General features: G+C 46.5%; 1 protein-coding gene across 3 annotated transcripts in view; it reads left to right on the top strand.

Moving 5' to 3' along the window:
- The window catches only part of TSHZ2 (teashirt zinc finger homeobox 2), a 434,502-nt gene that overhangs the window by 235,570 nt on the left and 172,255 nt on the right, over positions 1–26,677 (top strand). Inside the window, exon 2 of one of the 3 annotated variants that reach the window (XM_008697997.2) lies at positions 19,023–22,098. In XM_008697997.2, the coding sequence (XP_008696219.1) occupies positions 19,023–22,090 (3,068 nt within the window). In that variant the 3' untranslated portion in view covers positions 22,091–22,098. Of the gene's footprint in view, positions 1–19,022; positions 24,025–26,677 lie in introns of those variants that run through there. The other 2 variants (XM_008697998.2, XM_008697996.2) reach the window with 2 other exon arrangements.

The following is a 26,677-nucleotide window of genomic DNA, read 5'->3' on the forward strand; positions in this document are numbered from 1 at the left end:
ATCCAGGAATCCCTGCATCCTGAAACCAGGGATCACAGTGTCACAGGACCAGAGATACAGAAAGGTGCGAGAAAAGAATATGCTTTGGAATTTTCTTCCAAGCAACTAAAAAGTTTTTAAATGCCTGGCTTAAATAACTTTAGGAAATAGATTCACTAACCCTGGTTGCATGTCACTAGCAGCCCAGAGCCTGTGCAGCTATAAACCTATTAGGCATGGACCCCTGAAGTATTTTTCTGATTAAGAGGCACCTCTAACTTTACGGTAGGCATTTCTGTGTGTCTGCTCCTGAATTTACTCCTGCATATAGAACCAGATTGCATTTTAAAAAGGTTAGCATGCTGGGAAGGCTGCAAAGCAAGACCAGTTTCCCGGGAGCCACTGTTTTTCAGAGAATAGGAAGTCAGTGCAAACCCATGGTAATCCAGAAAGGTCGTGGCGAGTGATAACGTTCATTCACTTTACACAGTTAAAAACGCACAAGGTTCTTTAAATATCCACGGAGCCATTTAGTGAATATTTATTGAGCACCTACTATGTGCCACGCACTGCTCTAGGTGCTTACGTGGCAGCGTCCGACAACCCAGACAAAGGTCCCTGCTCTTACGGAGCCACGGCCTAACAAAGAAAGATCACGATGAACAATCGACGTCATGGACAAGTCCATTCGGTGCTAAGTTCAAATATGGCGCACGTGCTACGGAAATAGAGACAGTACAACAGGATGAAGGAATCAATGGGCACTCCTGAGAGAGTCGGGATACGAGCTGCAATTTTAAACAGGGTGATCAGAGGGAGAGTCATTAGGAAATTACACGTCAGCCAAGATTTAAAGAAGGTGGAGGGAAAGCATGGAGGGAACAGCCAATGCAAAAGCCGAAGATGGGAGTGTTCCTGGTTTGCTTGAGAACCTGAGGCAAAGAGGCCAGTGTGACTGGAGCAGGAGACAGAGGGAGAGAGGAAGGGGAGGCGGGTGGGTAGAGTCGAAGGGGAGAGCTGACATGCACACACGTCTGAGGCCAAGGTGAGAGCCTCTGCTTTCGCTGTGAGTGAGACAGATTTCCCGGGGGGGGGGGGGGTTAACATGGAAGTGACATAATCTGATGTATCTTTCATCTCGATTGCTAAGAATTTCCAGAAGTGAGTGTAGGTGGCAGAGATGGAATCAATTCCTCGAGGAGTCGAGGTAGCATGAGAGGAGAGGAGAGGAGATGGTGACCATTCTTCAGTTTCAGTCCCTGGGATGGTGCTTCCTTCTGTCTCCCTGTGGGATGACATGGGCCTTGGGGCTACATGCTTGGTTTCTGTCCTGCTTCTTCCAGACTCTACTGGAGAACCAGCTGGATCGCTTCTGTTAGCCTCAAGTTCCTCACCTCTATAATAGAAGAAAAAATGCCTGCCCCACGGGAGTATTTCCAAAACAAAAAGCACTCAAAGAAGTAAAGGAGAAGCTCTCCCTGCATGCCTCCCCGAGAACAAGAGATGTCATGAGATGCTAATTCTGTGCTCTGGAAGATATTCAGATTAACCATCTTTATTTTAAGTTGGTTAGCTTGAGTAATTAATTTAACGTTAAGGTTTTATTGGTAAGGCGCCCAGGATTTTAGCTATGGAGTTAGTTGAACATGAAAGGTCTTTAAGGATGAAAGATAAAATAATGTCTGTTCTGTTGCAACTCATATTTCTATAAAGCGGATTAACTCATTCTTGATTGGCAAATTGGTCAATGACATGAATATAATGAGGACATCACATCGATTCACCTGTGATTTTTTTTCCGACACAATATTGTTCAGCACCGCTAAGTAACAGCAACCAAATATAAAGTTGAATGCAGGAAGCCACAAAAGAGGCAGTCAGTTCATAGACGGCCCATCGACTTCCTGCTCAGATGGTCAGCCTTGAAAGTCGAATTGTCACCTCTCCCTGACCTTTCTCATTTGACCTACCCATAACCCCACAATCTCTCCACCCCCACCCCGAGTCCTTTCTGCCCAACTGTCACCCCTTCTGTAGTTACAAGGCAAAGTCCTTCATTTGCTATCACATTCCTTTATTTTTAATGAATTTAACAAGTGTTTTTAACGGGACCAGTATTTGTATTGCGTTTGCTCTGAGTTCTGCTCTGGAACCCTACTTGCTCTGTTTTGAAGTGGTCTGCCCTCACCTGATTTCCCCCCCAAACACTATAATATTAATGCAGGCTTCTGCAAAATGCAACGTCTGCCCTGATACACACACACACACCTGCCCCACATACACCAGAGCAAAGCAGGGCACAGCTGAGGACTGAATGCACGGCCACGAGCGCACATTGGCTCCGGAGCCTCGTAAGCTCGCTCCAGAGCCCGAGTCCCCCAACCTCTGGGTTGTTCCACTCCTCAGAGCTTACATTCCTCCATCTTTAGAAATGAAACTACTAATATCACCCCCACCACGGCAGCGTTGGGAAGCTGAAGTAAGATAACTGTAAGGCACGTCCTAAGTGGAGGCCATTAGACTATCGTACTGAAAGAAGCCGTTCTTCAGCAAACAGGGTTCTCATGAAACGGTATGGAGTAAGTTGTCTTCACAGCAAAATAAGGTCAGATGGAGGTCCCCAAATGCATGCCTCTAGCTGATTGCAGCAGAACTCGTTTCGTGTGCGTGGATCCCATCCTAACTCTGAATCACACACAGCCGAGTGATGGGAGAACCCTCCAACCCAAGTGAGAAGAACCTTGCCCTCTGGCCTTGCCTCCCTACATCTGGACAACTGGCTCAAACCCAGTTGATTTGTGCAAGATCATATCGAGCCCACAAATATGCCTGTGTGTGTGTGTGTGTGTGTGTGTGTGTGTGCCCACATGTTTGGGTTCCATTCCTCTACATATGAAAAATACAGCAGAGGAAAAGATAATGCTCCCACGGCTGGAAAAGATGAGATCATTTGTAAGTGGCTTGTTAAAGCGCACATCATTTTCCTGATCAGCGGTAGCGAGACTGCATCTTTAAGAGCTGATGCGATTTATCATGTTATTATATATTTAGGGGCTTTTTGAAAATGCTGTTATTTACTCAACCGACTGTGTATATAGACTATTTAAAGCAGATTTTTGACCCAGTAGACTGTACCAGCCCCATCTATCGTCTCAATGAGCATGTGGGGACTCTTAAATATGCAGATTATTGACACAATAGGCTATGCGTGCTGGAAACATACTCTAGGCGGGTACGTTCAAGTCATGGGGGGATGATATGTTTCTAAAAAGCATTTTCAAGGCAGACCCATACCTACAGCCAGACTCTATGGAAAAATGTACATCCGGATGGAGGGGAGTCTGGCTTTGGAGGGAAGTTTCTGATTTCCAGAAATAAGGTGTTATTATTAGCATTGTTTATGGTCCGCCCATTTAGACCACCCTCTACTGAATGCCAAGCAGTGGCACCAAGAACGTGAGCTCGTTTTATTCTGACACGCAAAGAAGTCATTTTGTTAGAGTTAGAACAAATCCATCCTTTTACTCAAAGTGTGTATTGAGCACCGTGTGTTAGCCAGTGGTGTCTTCCGTCGTGAGCCACAAATATGATCTCTGGCTAACTTGAGTCAAGACAAGCAGTGTGTTGGAAGGAGCATGGAACAGATCACTGAAAGAGAAGAAGCCAGTGTGCCCCGAAGGTCAAGGACACAGAAGCAAAGGATGACCCCTCTCTGATGTTCTTGTCGAGGTGTATCCACTCCAACCATTTTCTGTGCTTGAGTCGTGAGCTCGGAATTGGAATTCTAGGGGCGCCTGGGCAGCTCGGTCGGTTGAGCGTCCAACTCTTGATTTCGGCTCAGGTCGTGATCTCAGGCTCATGGGATTAAGCTCCCCCATCGGGCTCCACCCTCAGTGGGGATTTTGCTTCTCTCCCTCTCTCTGTTCCTCCCTCCGCTCATGCTCTCTTTCTAAAATAAATCAATAAATGGATTTAAAGAAATAATAATTTGAGTTCTATGGAGCAACAGTCTGATTGGCCAGGCTGCAATAGGGTGCCCATACTAAAAATAAATAATAAAATGGAAAGAAAAGAGAAAATTCTTTTGTTTTTGTTCTACCTCCCTGCTCTTTAAATAAAATACCAAACATTTAAACACATGCACAATCCGAATTGTTCTTACTGGAAAATAGTCCAGATTCATGGGAGTCCCATTAAATTAATCTCCCAAAGACCAAAATCTATGTCCTGCTGGCTCCTTCCCAATGTGCCTGGAAGGGAGCTGATTTTTTTTTAAGATTTTATTTATTTATTTGAGAGAGAGAGAGCACTTGCACAAGCGAGGGGAAGGGCAGAGGGAGAGAGAGAAGCAGGCTCCTCGCTGAGCAGGGAGCCCGACTCGGGGCTCAATTCCAGGACCAGGGGATCATGACCTGAGCCAATGGCAGATGCTTAACTGACTGAGCCACCCAGGCACCCCAGGAAGGGAGCAGATTTATACAGCCCAGCTCCGACAGTGTTATCACTACAGCAGTCCCACAGTTTATCTTATGCCTTAAAAAAATAAAATCAGTTGCATTACCTATTTTAACATGGCAGATGTTTTCAATTAAAAGGGGTGATGATTTCAGTTATTAACTCACCCAAATTGCAAAAGCAGAGAGACAATGGGTGGGGGCAGAACACCCCCACCAAAGTGACCCACGGTGGGGGGTAGAGGGTGTTTTGGCAAAAGCAGACAATAGTCACCTCAAGAACTGTGACTGTCACTGGGGATGCAGGAATGAATTCATGGAGCTCGTGTTCAAATCGGAGAGAAAGACTTCCAATGCAGAGTCCCTCAGTCTTGACAGTACTGACATTTGGGCCAGATCGTTCTTTGTTGGGGGGGGGGCTGTTCTGTGTATTATAGGATGCTTAGCAGTATCTCTGGCCTCCACCCACTAGATGCCAGCATCATACCCACTCCACCTCCTCAGTTTTGACAACCGAAATACCTCCAGACATTGCCAAATGTCCCTAGGGGGCAAAATCACCCCCAGCTGAGTCATCAAGAATGTGTTAGGTATCACCAGGAAGAGTGGTGGGAGCCCACGTGTGTCTCTAATTCAGTGTGCACTTGGGAGCTGGGACCCTCCTTGGGTAAACATTGTCTCTGCTACTCTGTTTAAGCAATATTCTGAAGTACTATGTACAAGACCGTATGTAATGTCAAGACAAAATAGGCAAGGAAAGAGAAGAACATTTGTGGAGTCCTTATTGTGTGCCTAAAACTCCCAGGGCCAGTATGTGAGGATAAACACCAATAACCTCCTTGCTTTTAAAGAGTTTAACCATCTTGGAGGTGAGATCAAGAATCACAATTTGATTTGTCCAGTAGGAGATGTGGGTAAAGTCCTAAGGATACACAGAGAAAGGGAGATTGTACTCTGGGAGCTTGGATAAAGAGCTCAGGGCAGAGAAGACATGAAAGGTGGGTTCAGAATTCAAAACAGTCACTGTGTAACTAATAATGGGTTAGGTGCTTGACTAGGAACACAAATCCCAACTTTTAGAGTATTGACCTTCTTATCATCACGGATAATTAATGGACCAAATAGTAAAAGGGGATTACCTTATACTTTGTCAAACCAAAAAAAAAAAAAAAAAAGGTCCTAATTGTTGAGGGCAAAACAATATACGTACCAACAAATAAAACAATTTTAGTACATAGCAAGGCTAATGTCCATGTATTGATAAAAATGTATCTAATTTATAAAGTAATAGCTACCGGAAAACTATGAAAAGTACACAGATTAAGAGCTTTATCAGGAAGCTCTTAGTGGCAAGCAACTCCCCCCAAACTATCTTAAGCAGTAAAGAGGATTATTTGCTCATGAAGTTTCAACAAGTTTTCTGGTGGAGTCTGATCAAGGTTCTAGCTCCAATTTGCTGTAATTTTTTGGCTCTAGGCTCTGGCGTGTTAGCTTAGTCCTTAGGCTAACTTCCCTCAAGGTAGTGAAATTGCTACTACAGTTTATACGATTATATATTCATGTATAAGAATGGGAAGAAGGAAAGGGAGAGACCTTTACTTTCTTAACCATTAAGTCAGACTGGGAGTGTTGATCCCCAGCTGGCTTAGGTTAGGCTGAAAACACCTAAATGAGCCGCTATTGCAATGGGATTAGGTTACACCCACCCAGACCTGGGTGGCGCCAATCTCACCCCCACGTAATAGATTGGGGAGCAACCACGTTGTTTACTATAATGTATCTGGGAACGCAGATGATTTTTCAGCATTGCCCAAGAATTAGCAAAATTCATTTTGCAACGTCTACACGTAACAAAAAATTGACAACATCTGGAAAGACCACCAGTGTCCTCTTTGAAACTCTAAGGTGTACCTGCTAGTTTGCCTGTTATCTCCCAAGAGTCATTGAAAGGTGTTAGAGACTGCCAACAAGACGCTTGTCCAGTGGTCCAGCCCGTGCTTCACCATCCTTCTCCAGCTCAGAAAGTTCTGATTCTTTTTCTTGTAATTTCTCCAGGAAAAGAAAAACTACCTTTGACCCCTAAAAGCGCACTAACCAATTAGCTGAACACTGCCTTTTTTGTTGTTGTTACGGGAAAAAAAAATACAGATACTATTATTTTTTAGGAGAATTCCACTTTCATGAGAGTGGTTCAGGAGCCGGCTGAGAAGCAACGTCAGAAGATTTACTAAGTAGAGGAAAATACATGAAACAGAGAAAAGGGCCAGAACGAATACCAAAGACAAGATAGTGGCTGTATTATGAGCCGTCTCTCCGTGCCCACCATTGGAGGATATTAGCTCACCAGATAGTGACCTCTCTCACTGCCCTCTCCTGGGACAATGGCTAATTTGGTATTACTTAGGGTGTGCTGTCATAGTAACCTCAAGACTTGTCCTATTTACCTATCTCTTTTATAGGCAGAGTGAGGAAAGGTGACAAGTCTTGAAAAGGCCATCTTAAACCAACCCTCACCTAAAATCGAAGGGTCAGAAAACCCGAGAGAATTTTCTATTAGATTACTCAAACTGTCGATTCAGGAAGATCGCAGACCTCTGTATCTTCCAGAATTTGGGTCATTTCCAAGAACTGCTCCATCCAACTGTCCAGTGGGGATTTGGCCCCAGATCAGACTTGCTGTTTTATATAAGTTGCCTCATTTAAAAGCTAACCTAGTTCATTAAGAACTGAAATAGGTCAGGATTTATTTGACGGAGTTACCAGAGTTATTTAGAAATGCTAATCCCTTTCATCATTAACTTGTTTGTTTGTTTGTTTCTTGTAGTATAAAAATACTCAATCTGATAAGGGGATTTAAATGAATCCAGAAGGAATTGATTGAAAATAATGCTAAGAACATGATGGGTTTTTTTTTTTCAGCCAACACTTGAAAGAATAAATACTAAAATCCTGAGAAATCCAGCCCCATAGTGTTGCTCTTTGTGGCTAGGTCTTTGTTCTTGTAATAATGAAAGGGGGCATATATGGAGTACTTACTAGTACCGGGCATTCTGAATTCTTTCCAATTATCTCAAATCTCATAGTCATCTTTGAGGCAGGTACTATTATTGCCTCCAATTTATAGATGAAGAGGGTGAGACCCACAGAGGTGGTTAGTTTGCTCAAGACGACAATGTCAGATGGGGCAAAGGCAGGATTTGAACCCGGGCAGCCTTGCTGTAGACATTGTGCTCTTCAATTCCATGTCGTAATAGCTGTGAAGGGGATGCCCCCACTTTGCTTTCTGATTCTTCTTAATGGCACTGAGCGTTCTCCTCCAGGCAGCCCCTTGTTTCACTGACAACTGGACACAGGACGAGTATCCCCTTTCCTCATCACCAGTTTCTGAAGCTGCAGCTGACCTTGACTTTGCAGCATTTTCAACTATTGACTTTTGGGACTAAATACTTCTTTGTTCTAGGGGACTGTCGTGTGTCTTGTAGGGTGTTTAACAGTGTCCCCTGGCCTCTCTATTCACTAGTTGTCAGTAGAACCTCTTCTCCAGTTGTAACAACCAAAGATGTCTCGAGACATAGCCAAACGTCCCTTTGGGGACAAACATGCCCTAGGTTGAGAACCCCTGAGTTAGAGTCTGATAATGAGTCGGTTGGCTCTTGGGGCCACATGTTCTTCTACAGAAACCAGCCCCCAGGAAATGATCTGATAAACTCATTCACCCTGAAGTGCCAAGGTGAGATAAGAGTCTTTATATTTTTATAGGGGATCAGTTCTTGGTGTGCCTCATGCCTGATCAACAAGAGTCTAATTGTAGGGTTTGAGGCAAGAAGTAGAGTGTGAAAGGTTTCAGAGTTGAGGAGGAAAAGGTCTTTTCAGTGCCCCTGAATCCACACCCCCATCTGTCCCTGACTTCCTCTGCCTCCCAGGAGGACCAGCCCACCCTGTGTGGGACCTCAATCATCCAAAGGGATATCCTGTTAAAATGTCTTTTTGTTGTTCTCTATGGCTTGAAAGTGGGTTAGAACCAATGAGTAAAATCTAAGTTTGTCAGCTAGAGAAAACTGTCCTTTCCTGACACAATTGCTCACTCATTCATTTCTCAACCCAGCCATTCATTCGTTTCTTCCTATATTCAACAAATGTTTGAACAAGTTGGGCCATGGATAGCAATGGAAAACAGTGGTGAACAAGATAGGCTCCACCTGTCCTTGGGAGACTTACAGTCCCATTGGGAAGTCAAACAACCAAGTGAATAGGAGAATAAAATAGTTGCAAGTTGAGATAAAAACTGTACAAGAAAAAGTGAGGGGCTGAGATAGAAAACAACTTTGGCCATTGGGAATTTGGAGGGACTGAGTGGTGGTTACAGTGATCAGGGATTACACCTCTGAAGACAGGCCTTGGAGCTGACACCAAAAGACTGAGAAAGAATTAGACATGAGAAAAGGGGGAGACCTTCCTTGTACGAGAAGCAGAATTCCAAAGGTCTTAGAGGAGCAAAGAATTTGGTGAGTTCGGGAATAGGTGGGAGAAGTTTGGCTTTAGATGTCAGCAAGGGAACATGGATAGGAGGGGATGTGAAATGGAAAGAGGACAGGTCAGAGCCTGCAGGCTGCATTAGGGAGCGTGAACCCAAGAGCCAAGGAGAGCTCTTTAGAGGGGTTACGCAGAAGAAGCTGGGTCTCCAGTTAGCAGGTCCCGGTCGCTGCCACACAGGTTGATGGGCTGTAGGACAGCAAGACTGGCCATCCATTGAGGAGACTGCCACATCTACCAAGAAGAACTAATGGCAGCCTGAACCGAGGCAGTGGCGTGGAGGTCGATGACAGCGTGCAGAGTTTAGATTTATTCTGGAAATAGAATTGACATGCCTGGCTGACAAATTAGATAGAGACAGTGAGGGGAAAAAGAAGAATCCAGCATCGATTGTAGAGCTCGACAGATCCAAATTCAAGTCCCAATTCAGCTCTGTGACTCTGGAGATGTAATTAACATTCTCGGCAATTCAATGTCCTCATCTGTTAAGACGGAATTGGAAAGACATATAGTGTTGTGGGGATCAAATAACGTAACACTATAAAAAATTAACCCAGTGGCTCTTACTTGTACATTTGCTCTCAATAGATGTTAGCTATTAGTATTTCTTTTTTAATAGAGAATAAGCTACCTCAAAGCTGGGAGTTGTCTATTACTGAAGACGTTCAAATATATGTTGAGCGGTTACTTGACTAAAGTGCGAATAAAATGATGAAAGCACATCATGAAAGCTTGAACTAAAAGCTCTCCCCAGTCCTTAGATTTGATCCAATTGTATCATGGTGGAGACCTGGCTCAACTCCTAGGGGGAAGGGTGGCAAAGAATGGCGATTCTCATAGCCAGACTGGTCGTAACGATCATGACCATTGGTGGGGAAGACGACACAAAGAAGAGTGGGAAGGTCCAATGTTTAAGCCATTAATTGTAGAACTGGAAAACACCAGGGCAAGGAAATCCTTCCCTGGCTAAAGCATGATTGGCCATAAGATATGGAAGGTCTTTCCACCTCAGACTTCTGTGATTCTAGAGACAGCAAAGACTCTTCACCGGGAAAGCAAAGGCCAGATCGCTTTCTGTCAGTGCCAATTTAGCTTCTCTGAGGGAACAGTGAGCTTTTCTTTCTCTGTCTCTCTTTCTTTCTCTCTCTCTCTTTCTTAATGGGAAGTGGTCACAGCCATGAACTTAGCAAAAGAAGCAAGTTAAAATTTCTTGGCTAATGCAGTTAGACGTCTTCGAGAAAAGGCAATGAGAAGTGGTCATTATCCATTATCTGCATGATATATTTCAGAGAAAGAAGCAGCATTTGCCAAAAAAAAAAAAAAGAAAGAAAGAAAGAAAGAAAGAAAAAGAAAAAAGAAAAAGAAAAGAAAGAATGAAAAGACATTTGACTTCAGGCCAGGCTAGAAGGGAACAAAATCGCCTTCTTACTCCATGGGACGGCTGAGCTGATGTTATTTCAAGTAAGATGGGAATATATGTCTGAAAAAATACAGAAGGTGCCTCAGCTTCATAAACTTTCTAAAGGTCTTTCTGGACAATGATTCACTGTCCCTTTTCTTGGGGGTGGGGAGAAGCCCTCCAAACTCCAGTCTTGGAAAGAACTATATACGTGAGTGTGTTTCTATCTCCCTATGTGAGGGAAATGTGTAGAAAATCAGGATGCACATTTTGCTGAAAACGGTTGCTACCGCTTAAAAAGTCAAAGCCTAAAAATCTTTATTTCCTAGGAAAGCCTCAGTCCTATTGTGTAGTTTCTTTGTCCCTATTTCGTTTCTTTTTGTTTTATCCCCTGCTCCTGATTTATGACTCTCTTGGCGTGAAGATAATATAAGCATAATGACTTCTAAACAGGAACCACCGGAAAGCTGATGAACTAGCCCCTTTCGAACCCTCCTCCACGAATATTTTCTCCTTCTGCTTTTTAAAATTGTCACCAGGACATTTCCCAGTGAGACTATACTCTGGCCTGATATTGGAGGTAGCTAAATGCAGAGCGTTTTTCTAGACCTTCTGCTTTGAGCATTAGTCATTTCTCTCAGTGCAAAGCCCAAGGCCTCCAACATAGACCTTTCCCCTCAGATGGTGGGTTGCTTTATTTCTTGAGGACCGCAGACAAGATCATTATGGGTAATGACGTAATAACTTGCTATTCGATGTTTGCACACCACTCCTGCAGAATTTCCCAGCACACATACCAGTGGCTCCTTGTAAGAATGATTTAATGTTAAGTAACAAACCCCAAGCTGGAGGAAGCTCTTTTCTTATGCATGACACATACAAAGCTGGTTCACATCTAATGCAAATATCATCCAAAAGCTGTTGGCTTAGAATAGGACTTAGGGATAAAAAGATGCCAAAGTCAACTGATGTCAGCTGTCTGGGGGTTCAGGTGGGAGGTCAGGATGTGCGGTGTTTATAAAACGCCTAGGACAGGCCTGGGAAGTTGGGAGGTTGTCCTACAGCCATGATGGTTTACATACTTCATTGTATTTGATACTCCTCTCTTTCCTATGAAGTTGATACTGCAATTATTCCCATTTCATAGATGAGGAAGCTGAGCCTTAGACAGTTTAGGCAACTTTCCCAAGATCGCATGAAGCAGTAAGTGGCAGATTTGAATGGAGACCTGCCTGATGCCATGGCCCACGGGCCATCCTATTTCTTCATTAACTGGTCAGTCCTTGAATCAGTGACTTTCATTTTCTTCTTGCTCCATGCTTCCCAGTGTAAACTGGGAGCAGGGATCTAAGCCCCAGGCATTTCATCTTTTGGCCCTTGGAGAGGAAAGGGGCTGGCCCTCCCAAAGATGCCTTGTCTTTTCACAAAGCTGGTACCCACCTAGCATAGGAACACAGGCAGAGAGAAGCTGATTGCTAACTATCTTGCTACTAATTAACAGTTTTGCAGCTCACGGCAGGGCTTCTCAAACTTGCTTGCACGGAGGAATCCCCTAGGGATCTTGTGAAATGCTTCCTCCCAGGTCGGCCCGGGCTGCGGTCGAGAGTCTGCATTTCTAACACGTTCCCAGGTGACGCTGCTGCCACTCCAAGGACCAACCTTGGCACCGCGAGGGTTTACCATCCACTTTCTGTGTCCCGACAGAGCCCTGTGAGGAGGGCAGGCTTAGGACGGTCACCCCGATTCCACTTGATAACGAATCAAGGTCAAAGAGCTGGTATATAAAAGCACCAGGAGAGCGTGCTCGATCTTCACAGTCTTGACCTCCCCTGGTTGCCTGGGTTCAGAGGGTGCAAACGGATGGGTCCCAGACGTATTTGGTTTCATCTGCAAGCCTTGGCCAAACACAATAAGTGGCAGCCCTAAGACCCCCATGGCTAGTCCCGCACCCTTTCACTGGGATGGAAATTTTCCACTGCCCGCAGCTCCTCTGCGTCTCTACCTCGATGAGTGCCAGCACCACTCACCTTTGCAATGGAGGATTCTTTTTCTTCCATCTGGCCTCCTTGGCCCACTTCAGTTACCTGGCCACCTCCAGCCATGCCTGACCTTTCCACGACCTCGCTCTCCCCAACCCCGCGGCGTCTGATTTCTCTCCATAACTCATCCCTCTCCTTCTCCTCGGCCTTTGGAGAACCGCTGTGACGGGCGTTCCAGTGAAACTTGACTCAAGCATCTCGTCTGTGGTCGCTGCAGAATAAATATTTCTTGATTAAATGAATAAACAGACGAACCACAAGGGATGACAGTGTCCACTTCCCTTGACGTAAACACGCTTCGTCCTTTTTTCTGCTGGGGACCAAGAGGTGAAGGAAGACACAGAGAATGATTAGAAAACAGCTTTATGGTGCAAAGTGCTCTGAAGGGGGCTCAGGAAAGTGCCCACCACAAGAGGACGTTAACTAAATGGACGGTTTCTGCTTCACGTAGCCCCCACCTGCGATGCACCCCGTTGTACAAGTAAAATGTTCCCATTGACCAGATGGTCTATAGGAAATAATAAAAGCCATGCGTTGTCCTTGATGACCTTCAGAAAGCTCGTGGTCCATCTCTAGAGAGCACTTACAGGCTCAGGAGAGGCCCCCACCCCCGCCCCCACCGCTGCACCCAGCCCCTCTCCAACATTCTTTAAATAAGGATGTCTCTTTGTTCGGTGCCGACCTTCAGATAGAGGGAACAGGCCTTTCTCTCTGGACCTGTGTGTACAAGTCACCCTTAGGGGACTGAGTTGTGTGCGGTGCGGCAGGAATAAAAATCCATAAGCTGTGAATTTTACTTTTCCCGTTGAAAATTGTCCTGTTTAGAAAGGTGTGTGAGCTTAGATGATTTTTCCCCAGTCTGCAGGGAGATGGAGCCTGGGCTCGGGGTACCCAGATTCTCAGAGAGTGAGGTCTGTGCACCTGAATGGTGTCAGGGATCCCCACGGCCCTCCGGCCCACCACCTGCTAAAGCAAGAGCTTCAGGTCCCCCAGCACGGCGCTCCACAGGGCCCTCGCTCCGGGCCTGGCCACCATGGGAAGTCGCTCCGTCTCCTTGAACTAAATCCTCTTATCTCTTTACTCAGCCTGCCAACAAGAGTGCCAATTAGTGCCAATAATAATATACATATTAATGGATTTGTAGACCACAGTCACCAAAACACTAGAGATTCATGACAAGGAGGCCTTCCTCTGTGTCATCACGTAGCATACCTACTGGGTACGTGGCGAGAAATTCTTACGATCCCTTCCTTGACGTCTGCCCTGCGCGCTCTGGAATCTTCATGTGATTTTAAACTGTCATTTAGTGGGGTAGATTGGTGAAAATGATCCTGTCACCCCTGGATATGTTTTCAAATGAGGTCTTGGTTGAGTTCTGGTTTAGTTTTTGAAAATCAGCCTTCTTGAATTTTATATTCTTCTCGGGTTATAACTGTCCCACCTCTACTTTAAAAACTGTCAGTGTTTTTACGGTAAACACTTGATGGTGGATTTTCAAGGCAACTGTAAAAATGTGTGCCTAGCAAAAAATCTGTTATCTAACATCATGCAACCCATGAATTATTTTGCACAATTTCATTTAAGTCATTCTGAAGAGACATTCTTGGAACAATTGAAGTGGTAACTTAAAATTGTTTTTCTTTTGTTGGTTTTTTTTTAACCTTTGATAGAAGAGGAAATTTCTAATATTTTAGGGTTTACTTCTGAATTTTAGCCATACATGAATAGGGTAGAAAGTTCGCAGCATGTAAAATATATTCCTCCAGTGACATCTCTTTGTAAAGTCAAGAATTCAGGAGAAGACCACCCTAATACTCGTGGAACCCGTATCGTGGAACAGCTAATGTACTATATTTGTGACAAAATTAGTCCATACGTTCCAAGTTCCCACGTGTGAGTCTTTTTTGAATCCAAGTGGGCTCACGTTAAGAGTGCATTTTCTGATGCTTTGCAGTCTTGATGCTTATTTTCAGTCTTCCTACTTAAAAGTTTAAATTCACAGCTCAGGGATTTCTGGCAACAGGAACGTTGGTGGCTGTGTTGGTCTGAAAAGATGATTTATGGGGATGTTCTGGTTTTATCATTGAGAAGAGCCGGTCAGGATGGTTGTAATTCACACCTGATCTATATTGCAGGGGAGGGGAGGGAGCGTTGCCCATCACAGGGGCCAATTGCACTGTCGAGAAATGGAGGCGGAGGTCGCAACTGGAATAATCCCTTTGCATTGTATGATCTATTCATTCATCCGCTCAGATAATTTGTGGACACTGTTCTGTGCCAGGGTGCAGCCTGAGCGCTGGGAGAAGCAAGGTCTCCATCTTCGTGGGGGCAAACATTTCATCTTTGCATTTAGTGGGAGGAGACAATCAATCAGTGGGAAAACAAGATGATTTCAGAGTCGGGTAGGTGCTACGGGGATCTCAGTAAGTAGGTGCATGCACTCTGGAGTAATGCAGAGAAGGGGAGACTGGTCAGGACAGGCTTCTCCAAAAGGGCCCTGTGAGCACAGACCTGAAGAATGCAAAGGAATCATCATGTGAAGGTCCGAAGGAAGAACTTTCCAAGCAGAGAGGTGTGCAGCCGCAAAGAACCACGTTAGGGCAGGGATTGGCAGGTTCAGGAAGGAGCCAGTAGGCTGTCATGCCTCAGGCGTGGAGAGCAGGGCGAGGGCATGGAAGTAATCGAACAGGGAGGAAAAGGCCAAGTCCTGCAAGCTCTGTAGACCATGCTAAGGGTTTGGTTCTCACTTTCAGTGCAACATAAAGACACTGCAGGAATTAAAACAGAGCCATGTCACCACCCAATACCTTATTCTTTCAAGAAAGAATATTCTAGCCATTCTCTGAAAAACAACCTGGAGGAAATAGAAGCAGGAAGGCCCCTTCCTCACCCTAGTGAACACTAATGGCAGCACAGTCAGCGCGGTGGCCGTGGGGTGCAAGGGAAAAGGTCCCTCGAGTCGATCACTTGAGCCCAGAGAGGGTTCACTTAGGAACAGCCGTCCTGGGGATGCGCGAGCTTCGTGTGGCCAGAATCCGGCAGCGGCAAGGGACGAGATTAGACATTAAGGTTGGGAAGGGAGATGTGTGCCGCCTCGGCGTTTGATCTTGAACCTGAGATCCACAAGGAGGTTCTCCAGAGAACAGTTCCTTCGGTTGTGCCTTGGCACAATTGTGGTCGTTTTCTTTCGTTAAATAAGTATTCATAAGACTAAACTTGCCACTCATCCACTTTACCAAGATTTACACATGATGCAATCTTATTAAACAAATCATCGGTAGAGAGAGAGACAGATACTCATTACGCACCCCGATCACCCACATTCTGGCTGTCTTTCCTCTCGCGTCAGCTGCCGGTGGCAAACAAAATCACTTAAGTCAAGGGAACGGTTTTAAATGTATAATATTAAAATGTGTTTTTTAAAAACTCCTTGGAACCCTCAGCCATCGTTAAAATACACTCACTTTGACGGATGCTTTGGCACTCTTTTTTATGAAGCTTTTCAATGCGTTACCTTATCGGGTGCTTGAGATGTAGTCTGTTCTGCGGAAGAAAACAGACAAAAAGGGTCTCTCAGCATGAGTTACTCTTCTGTAAAGGTTATAGTAAACATGTCAATGCCTAATTAAGCAGAAAATTTTATCTGTATTGTGGGGGAGGCGTTTGCTGTCTCTGACTTTTCTTCTGGGGAATCCATTTAGAAGGACAAAGTAGATTGTGGAGCTGAGCTGGTCCGGAAAGCTCGGCTTCCAAATGTCAGCAGGGAAAAAAAAAAAAAAAAAAAAAAAACAAAAAACACCTCTTTTCTCCTTGTGTGAAAATGACTATATTGGCTAGGCAGATTATGGGGGGGGGTGCACACACTCGTGCACCCGTGTGCATACACACATGCATGCATATTTTATACCACACACACACACACACACACACGATAACATGAATTGCTTCCAACCAGATGTCAGACCCTGTGCTAGGCACCACAAATCCTGAGACATGTAAAACCCGACCGTGCTCTTAACCCGTTGTGGTGATGGAAAGACCTCTGATTCCCTCCTGGATTTTTTTCACTGGCTCTGGATGTGTAGGGGTGTGTGTGTCTGTGTGTGTGTCTGTGTGTGTGTGTGGTGCTATGTTGCTGGGATCGTATTGCTCATGGATGTGGTAACTGTATGTCTTGGTTGGCCTGGAACAGCCTTGGCTAATGAGTGTTGTCCCTGTTTTTGAGCAATAAAGCCCTTTTAATTCTCAAAAGTGACCCTGTTTGATTGATAAAATTTGCTTGACTCTTTGGAGTATTTTGCTTGGCTCTGTAACAACTCATTTATTAATTTTATAACAGCCTTTCTCCTTGAGCTTAATGATATGACTAACATACCAAAAACTAATTTGCAAACATACAAATTAGTCCTGGAAAAAGAAAATGCAATGAGGATGAGGGGGGTGGTCTAATTTAGTCATCCAGTTATTTTAAATGGGGTTTTTCTTGCAAGAAGTGACCACTGATTAATGGTTGTTCAACTAGACTGAGAAGCTTTTGTTTCTTCAAATCAGTTTATGGAACTGGAGACCAGCAACACCAGTTTAATGAAAAATCCACTTGTCAGCTTGTTAGGAAAGCAAAAAGACAACACCAGTAACGATACAATAACGAGTACAACCACCAAGCTAGCGCTAACATTTTGTCTTGTTTTATGGTATCGTGCCTTTTAAAAAAAAATTATTTATTTATTTGAGAGAGAGAGAGAGAGCACACGGGGGGGAGGGAGAGAGATAACCTCAAGCAGACTCCCCACTGAGCTTGGAGCCTACCACAGGGCTCCATCTCACGACCCTGAGATCATGACCTGAGCCGAAACCAAGAGTCAGATGCTTAACCAACTAAGCCACCTAGGTGCCATGTATCATGACTTTGAAATCATGGACTCTTGTCTCCAGCATTCCCATAATGCTCCCCTCCGAAGTGATTATCTATTGAGTGACGTTTCAATGAACTTCAACTTTTGGGTCTCCGCGAAGTTTTCTTATTGGTGAGGTTGGTCCCAGAGAGGGGAGTGGGTGGTGAGGACCATGGATGCTCTCATCAAACAGACCAGAGACACGTTGTGACTCCGCAGCCCTAGCTCTGTGGCCTTGGGCAAATGTCTTAGCCTTAGAGCCTCAGTTTTATCATAGTTCCTACTTGGTGCGGATAACCAGACAAAATGAAAGAAGGCATTTGCGGTGGTCAGCAGAGCTCCTAGGAGATAGTTTCTGCTTAAGAAATGGCCATCTTCAGCAGCCGCAGCAGGAACCTTTGGAGTTCCTGGCCGGAGCTGCCTTCTTCCCAACAAAACCCCCCTCTTCTAACTCCCTCTGCCTGCCTCGCAGGGCGGACCTCCATGCCTGAGCTCTCTTTTCCAAGCTTTCTTGCTGGTGAATGGAAACACCCGTGCTCCACCTTAGGGTTTCTCCCAAGGGCCCACCTGCATTAAGAGGGGAGAGAGAGGCTCACAAGGAAAGGAAGCATTGCACTGAGCTCATGCAAGCCTTGCAAATCCAAGACGGACTCTCCTTTGCTTTGGTACTTTAGTTACATTTTATCCACGTGGCTCTGAGAAGGCCAGGTGAAGGAAATGAACACACGGGCATCAATAGTCGCTTTCCCCATCTCTGTTGATGGATATTTGCCCATTAATTCCCTTTGCACCCGCTCTCTTCTGCCTTCATTTTCCCTATGCAATTACTGGTCCTAAATCCTCTCAGAGAAGGGAAAGCATGCATCTCCAATAGCATTTTGCATCTACAAATCAAACGTATAATTGGCATCTCCTGACGGGTACCCACAAATCACAAAGCATTTGAAATTACAGGCACAAGATCGAGAGGGCATTTTCAGCCTTGTCTGAAAAGGTCTTCATAAACCTGTTTGAGAATAATAAGATATACCCCAAATCTCCCATTCCAACACCATTTGCTATTATTTTAAAATCATTATGTTTGCCGAGCTTACATAATTTTTCAGCTATCAATGGAAGATTTTATTCGATACTCCATAATCTCTCTTCCTGCTGTGCGACTCTCTACAAATAAAAATGTTATAACAAAAAGACACCGGCTATCAAACCTATAATGGCCATGCATCTAAATTACCCGTGAGCACTCAAAAATGATTTATTAAGATAATCGTATGCCAGGATATCCCAGTGTCTTGGGAAACCTTACCACAGAGATGCCAAGGGTCAAGTCTAGTTTTCTTATGAGCCAACGTCCTTCTCTGGAGAGGTCTGTCTTTGTAGGATTTGAATTTCCATCCAGCTTTCTTGAAAGTCCTACCTATGAATTTAGCGACTGTCTCACTATCAGAGTATTGAAGTGATACTCCTTAAACGTGAGAATTAGTAACTTGGGATCCTAGACGTTTATAAAGATTTGTGACTCCTGACAATTAAAAAAAAAGAGCATGAGATAGCACAAAAGACAGCATTTGGCTTTTTCCCGTGTCCATTGCCTGCAGTTCGTAAAAGCATAAATTCGGTTACTATTCCACACTCCGCATCGGAAGCACTTAGTCTAAGCGGGGAAATTGGGACGGCAAGTGTCACCTGTCATCTTATCTCATCTCTTCTTCTCCTGTCGCAGGCTACGCCCAGGAGGAACAGCTGAAGGAAGAGGAGGAGATAAAAGAAGAAGAGGAGGAAGAGGAGGACAGTGGTTCGGGAGCTCAGCTTCAGGGCAGCAATGACCCCGGGACAGACGAGGAGCTAGAAACGGGCCCAGAGCAGAAGGGCTGCTTCAGCTACCAGAACTCTCCCGGAAGCCACTTGTCCAATCAGGACGCGGAGAATGAGTCTCTGCTGAGCGATGCGAGCGATCAGGTGTCAGACGCCAAGAGCGTCTGCGGTCGGGATGCCCCGGACCGGAAAGCCGGCGCGCACCCCAAGCTGCCCAACGAAAGCCACAACTGCATGGACAAAATGACCGCCGTCTACGCCAACATCCTGTCGGATTCCTACTGGTCGGGCCTGGGCCTGGGCTTCAAGCTGTCCAGCGGCGAGCGGCGGAATTGTGACACCCGCAATGGCAGCAACAAGAGCGACTTCGATTGGCACCAAGACGCGCTGTCCAAAAGCCTCCAGCAGCACCTGCCTTCCCGACCGGTGGGGAAGCCCAGCCTGTTCAGCTCGGTGCAGCTCTACCGGCAGAGCAGCAAGATGGGCGGGACCGTGTTCACCGGGGCCAGCAGGTTCCGCTGCCGCCAGTGCAGCGCCGCCTACGACACCCTGGTGGAGCTGACCGTGCACATGAACGAAACGGGCCACTACCAAGATGACAACCGCAAGAAGGACAAGCTGCGCCCCGCCAGCTACTCGAAGCCCCGGAAGAGGGCTTTCCAGGACATGGACAAGGAGGACGCTCAGAAGGTTCTCAAGTGCATGTTTTGCGGTGACTCCTTCGATTCCCTCCAAGATCTGAGCGTCCACATGATAAAAACAAAACATTACCAAAAAGTGCCTTTGAAGGAGCCAGTCCCCACCATTTCCTCGAAAATGGTCACCCCGGCCAAGAAACGCGTCTTCGACGTCAATCGACCGTGTTCCCCCGATTCGACCACGGGCTCGTTGGCAGATCCGTTTTCCTCCCAGAAGCCCGCCGGCCTGCAGCTGTCGTCCAACAACCGCTACGGCTACCAGAACGGCGCCAGCTACACCTGGCAGTTCGAGGCCTGCAAGTCCCAGATTCTCAAGTGCATGGAGTGCGGCAGCTCACACGACACACTGCAGCAGCTCACCACCCACATGATGGTCACGGGCCACTTCCTCAAGGTCACCAGCTCGGCCTCCAAGAAGGGCAAGCAGCTGGTGCTGGACCCACTGGCCGTGGAGAAGATGCAGTCGCTGTCCGACGCCCCGAGCAGTGACTCACTGGCTCCCAAGCCATCGGGTAACACGGCTGCAGATGGGGCGGCCTCCACAACCGAGCTGAAGAAAGAGGGCAAGAAGGAAAAACCGGAGGAGGTCAACAAGGAGGAGAAGGTCATGAAACGGGAGGAGTACGAAGACCCTCTGCAAAAGCCTTTAGACCCCACCATGAAGTATCAGTACCTGAGGGAGGAGGATTTGGAGGACGGCGCCAAGGGCGGAGGGGACATTTTGAAGTCGTTGGAAAACACCGTCACCACAGCCATCAACAAAGCCCAGAACGGGGCTCCCAGCTGGAGTGCGTACCCCAGCATCCACGCAGCCTACCAGCTGTCGGAGGGCACCAAGCCCGCTCTGCCCATGGGATCCCAGGTCCTGCAGATTCGACCTAACCTCACCAACAAGCTAAGGCCAATTGCACCAAAGTGGAAAGTGATGCCGCTCGTCTCCGTGCCCACCAACCTGGCCCCCTACACCCAGGTGAAGAAGGAGCCCGACGACAAAGAGGAGGCGGCGAAGGAGTGCGGGAAAGAAAGCCCCCAGGAGGAGGCATCGCCTTTTGGCCACAGTGAGGGGGACGCTTTCTCCAAAAGCGAAACCCCTTCAGAATCCAAGAAGGCCGAGCCTTGCCTCCTGAAGGAGGAGGCCAGGCTGGTGGAGGAGGGCGGTGAGCCCGAGAGACGGCCGCCCCTGGAGCCCGCGGCCTCTCTCAGCAACGGGTGCGCCTTCCCCACGCGGGCGCCGGCCCTGCCGTGCGTCAACCCGCTCAGCGCCCTGCAGTCCGTCCTCAACAATCACTTGGGCAAGGCCACCGAACCCCTGCGCTCCCCTTCCTGCTCCAGCCCGAGCTCAAGCACAATTTCGATGTTCCACAAGTCGAATCTCGGCGTCATGGACAAGCCGGGCTTGAGTCCTGCCCCCACGCGGCCGGCCAGCGTGTCCAGGCGCTACCTGTTCGAGAGCAACGATCAGCCCATCGACCTGACCAAGTCCAAAAGCAAGAAAGCCGAGTCCTCGCAAGCACAATCCTGCACGTCCCCACCTCAGAAGCACGCTCTGTCTGACATCGCCGACATGGTCAAGGTCCTCCCCAAAGCCACCACCCCGAAGCCCGCCGCTTCCTCGCGGGGCCCCCCCGTGAAGCTGGAAATGGATGTCAGGCGCTTCGAGGACGTCTCCAGCGAGGTCTCGACTTTGCATAAAAGGAAAGGCAGGCAGTCCAACTGGAACCCTCAGCATCTCCTGATCCTGCAGGCGCAGTTCGCCTCGAGCCTCTTCCAGACATCCGAGGGCAAGTACCTGCTGTCCGACCTGGGCCCTCAAGAGCGAATGCAGATCTCCAAGTTCACGGGGCTCTCGATGACCACCATCAGCCACTGGCTGGCAAACGTCAAGTACCAACTTCGGAAAACGGGCGGGACGAAGTTTCTGAAAAACATGGACAAAGGACACCCTATCTTTTATTGCAGTGACTGTGCCTCCCAGTTTAGAACCCCTTCTACCTACATCAGTCACTTAGAGTCGCACCTAGGTTTCCAAATGAAGGACATGACCCGCATGGCCGTGGAACAGCAAAGCAAGGTGGAACAAGAGATCTCCCGGGTGTCGTCGGCACAGAGGTCTCCGGAAACACTAGCTGGCGAAGAGGACACAGACTCTAAATTCAAGTGTAAGTTGTGCTGTCGGACATTTGTGAGCAAACATGCAGTAAAACTCCACCTAAGCAAAACGCACAGCAAGTCACCCGAGCACCATTCACAGTTTGTAACAGACGTGGATGAAGAATAGCTCTCCAGGTATGGGTTTGCTCGCAGGTGATGGGACAGTAGCTTGTGAGGAGCTTCTTGCTGGGAGATGGGTCCGTTTAGAGGCAGCTCGTGTCTCTCGGTACCAAGAGGACAGTAGCCTGCTGGACTAGGACTTATTTCTATGAGAGACTAGAACGTGATAAGTCCTACCCAGCTCCGTGTCTCCCGGTTAGAGTGGGTGACTAGAATGACATGGGTTCAGAGAGATGGAGTTCACAGATTACCGCTTCGTGATACGTGACCCCCTTCCTGACCCAGGGCCCAACTCTGAAGGTCCAGTCAAGGCTACCCCTCATTTTAATTAATACGTACTAATACGTACGGACTTCCGTCACTGTCCCGTTTCACCCCCTCACCTTCCCAGAGCGATGCTAGTGACTTAGAAAGTGAGGGAGGGGCGAGCAGCAGAGCGAACCTTGTAGAGTTTCTGGGGCAGCCACTATGCAGAGAATTCGGCATCAGCTCGTGAACTTTATTATTGTTATTACTTGTAATTAATGCTTTCTGCAGCTTCCTTTCGGGGCGATCGCTCCCTTCCCCTCCCGTCCCCCTGTGTCTTGCCTCCTTTAGGTTTGCTAGGAAAAAACAGCTGCCCTGTAGTCACAGGGCAGGAGAATATTCTCTGCAGAACATTGAGGTGAAGAGAGAGGGAGCTTATTGTCTTCTCCCGTCTTCTGGTTTGCTTTAGGATAGACTAATGTCAGCATCCACCTTTAACCAAGACAGACACACTGCATGCCCTTGAGAGTTTAATTTACCTAAAGAAACAGATGACTTTCTGAGCACCCATCGCCGATGCACGTGGGGTCGGTCCCACGGCTTCGAGACCATTTGTATCACATAGCATAGAAGTGCTGTGCCTTGTATAGTCACCGGTGCCCAGACTCTCTATGTCACCTCCAGGAAAGAGGACAGAGACCAAGGTCAAATACCTTGGCAGACTTTGCCACACCGGCCGCTTTCAAATGGTTTCCAGGCTGAATCTTCACACGATGCTTTCATCTCCCTTTTTTTTTTTTTTTTTTTTTGTATTTTGTCTGCTTCCTTCTCTCTCCTCTTCAGCATGATACCCGCTCCACGCTAGAGACCTCCACACGCACTCAGGTTGTCCTCCCCCTCGGGCCCCACCCCCGACGGAGACCTGACCTGACTTAAAGCTTCAGCACGTGCGAGTCCAGCTTATGCCACGCTAGGTGACTGAGTCATTCTTTCGGTTACTTCACAATAGGAGTATCAACGGTCAGTAATAACTTACAAGCCCTCACCACCCCCTAGTGTCAGAGCATTTGCTTCTCGATAGGAGACTTTGAGACCAAGCCACAAGGGTCTGAGTACTAGCTGAGCTCCAGGAGGAGGAGAGGTACTTACGTGGTGTGCGGCTTTGGGCTCACCTCGCGGTCAGGTGGGGAGATTTGCCAAGTGTGAGGATGGTCAGGATGAAATAAAGGGCGAAAATCTGGGACTGTCCCCTCGCTGAGAAGATCTAAGAGCTTCCGATGAAGGGGGGTCCCATCCTATAATGGCTCCGTGGGCCCAAATGAAGACTGTTGTTTTGTTTGCATGTTCTTATCATGATAATTAAAATGTGTTACTAGCCGATTCATCTCTTGCTTTCCAAGCATGATTTGTTCAGCTCACACCAGTGAAAGAAAAGCCACAATTCATCTATTGAATCTGTAAGTGAGCTTGGGGCTTGGCAACGTTCTATTTATTTGCTATATAACATTTTATATCTTATGTAACTTGCTATTATACTTTTCTGGTCCTTGGGGGGATAAAAAAGGTGGATATATACAGAATACCCAGAGAGAAGAGAAATGTTTCCAATCCCATAGTGGTAGGTCCAAACCATGGTGAAGAGGACAAATAGGTAATGTTTATTTGTGCTACAATAAAGACCAATTTTCCACCTGTTAGGTTTGTAATCATTCTTTGAAAAAAATTAGTATCACTGCCAGAACATTGCGATACGTAAATAGAAAGATGGGAGAAAAAGAAAGCCTTAGACAAAATCTGAAACGTACATGTCTGTTCTAAGGAAGCAAAGGTAAACTGATCATTTGGAAAAACCTACACGAAAGACACTTAACAAATCTGTTAAATACATAGATAGAATAGCTCTTTTCTCATCCCTCTGCATTTGTACAAAATAAATATTTCGGATTTGGGCCCCTGAAGTACCACATCACAGAGCTATCATTATATGAAACCAGAGCTCCATTCTTATATAAACACCATGATGCTGTGCTCTTGAAATAGCATTTCAGAGAAACAAGTTGGAGTATTTAAGACTCATTCAAAACCATAGGAGTATCTGTGTGCTGTGTGTGCACAAAAAAATGGTGTGTGTGCATGGTGTGTTGGTGTTAATACTAAAGATATTACAACCTGCCTGACTCGCTCCCACAGTTGCACAGAGGTGGCTTTCTGATTCGCTGGCCGTGTAGGGAAGCATTCCTTCACCTGCAACGTCCTTCTTTAGAATGACGTCCATGCAGTATCTTACCCACTGCTTAGAACTATGCAGATATGTTTTTAAATGATTACAAAATGAGATCGCTGTTATCCGGAACTCTAATTTTAGTCGGTATGCATGATAGCACAAATTGTACAACATGACATGATGTTTTAGAAAGCATGGTCAAGGTCTTATGGAAAATTTGGGAGGCTTACCATATCTGTGTTCTGTGAGACGCAAATTGTGTCCTAAATTTTCTTTCCTTTCTTAGGTAGGTCTTAAATCCTGCAAAATGCTCTGCCAAATAGTAAAAGCAACTTTTCATGAAAAATTAATTAGATAATATGAAATGTGCATCCCTATTTTAGGACAGAAGTAATCTAAAACAATTTCAGTAAGTATCTGCATATACCTTTAAAAACCACCTGGTCTCGAATAATAGAAATTAAACAAAGAGCAAATCAATGAGTCTAAAATGCACAAGGACTTGAAATGATAGTCATTATCGTGTAATACAGAGCATACGTTTTATAGCACACCTAGCCTTGAAATTGGGGGCAAGAATGAATTCTAGTCCAATAAGCTGCCACCTTTGCTGTGGGTGATTTGATAAAAACACATGTCCAGGGTGAACAGCATGTAAACTTGCCAAGTAAAATACAGGGTGCCCAGTTAAATTTGAATTTCAGATACACGACAACTAAGTTTTTAGATTAAGCATGTCCCAAACATCGCCAGGGCCCTATTTTTACTGAAAAAGGTACTCACTGTTTATCTGAGATTCAAATTTTACTGGGCATTCTGTATTTTTATTTGCTAAATCAGGCAACCCTAACGACATGGATCATATGGCATTCTGGAAAAAGCAAAATGGGCTGGATTAATTAATGTCTATAAGAGGCATCACCCTTTCATTCATCCATTAAATAAATATTCCTCCCTCCCTCCCTCCCTCCCTCCCTTCCTCTCTCCTTCCTTTTCCCCTCCCTGCATTTCTTTCCTCTTACAACAAACGTTGGTTTTGCTTTTACTATGCACCAGCCCCTACTCCACAGTGGCTATGTAATGGTGAACCAGCAGACATGCTGGTTATAATAGCCAAATGTGCTGGCCCGGCGGCAAGCGCTTTACAAACATTATTCCACTTTATTCTCACCAACAGCCCTATAAGGTAGGGGTTGATTCAACCGTGTAACAGGGGAGGAAAAGGAGGCAGAGAGATTCTGCATGAATTCCTACAATCTCATAACCTCGCTCATTCATTATCACCTATCCAGAAGGCTATCACTCCAGGCCACACACCGCGCTAATCCCAGGGAATGACCCAGGGACCAGAGCAAGAGTCTGCCTTTTAGGCTTGCGGTAGACACACAGATGGGCGGCCCTGGAGTAAACGCTGAATGGAGCACACAAGAGGGGCATCAGCCTGATCCCTGGGGGGGGGAGCCCAGGAGGGGAATGATGGTTTCGGGGGCCCTGTGATGTTAGAGCCTCCTCCAGCTGCCCAGGATCTCGGGCTTGGGTGCAAATCCTAACTCATCCACTCTCCCTAAGATATGGCCCACTTCTGTGTCTATAAGATGGGGACACAGTTCTTCCCTCATAGAAAATGTGTGAGAATGAACTAAGCCTGTACAACTCTCTTCCAGAAAGCCTGGCAACAAGTAGGTTCACAGGAAAAGTTAGACCTCCCCAGTGCCTGTAGGCTTCTACCGCGTTCTTCAGCCTCACCTAAAGTGTGTAGGACCTGTGGGTTCTCCCCAGGGGCCCCCATGGAAACCTTAGCTTGTTATTTGTTCACAATGGTAGCAAATGGCAGCAAAACTCCGCTTATTGGCTTCCTCCACAAGCCGGGCACGGCGATTCAGGCCATTCTGATTTTGCAATGAGCTCTGAGGGCTTCGTGATCTGTCCGTGAGCACACGGTCAGTGCAGAGACGGACTCAAGCCCGGGACTGCTCCGCACTCATCACCTTCTTCTGTCTCTTGGCTTCTCCGCCACCTTGCCTGATGGTTTCTAGGTGCTACCCGTGGCCACGTGGACATCTAACAGCCCAGAAAAAGGCTGCAACCGTGACACACGAGCTAGAGATAGGCAAGAGCTCCCCT

Source organism: Ursus maritimus, unplaced genomic scaffold, assembly GCF_017311325.1.
Source record: "Ursus maritimus isolate PB19 unplaced genomic scaffold, ASM1731132v1 scaffold_22, whole genome shotgun sequence".
Lineage (NCBI taxonomy): Eukaryota > Metazoa > Chordata > Mammalia > Carnivora > Ursidae > Ursus > Ursus maritimus.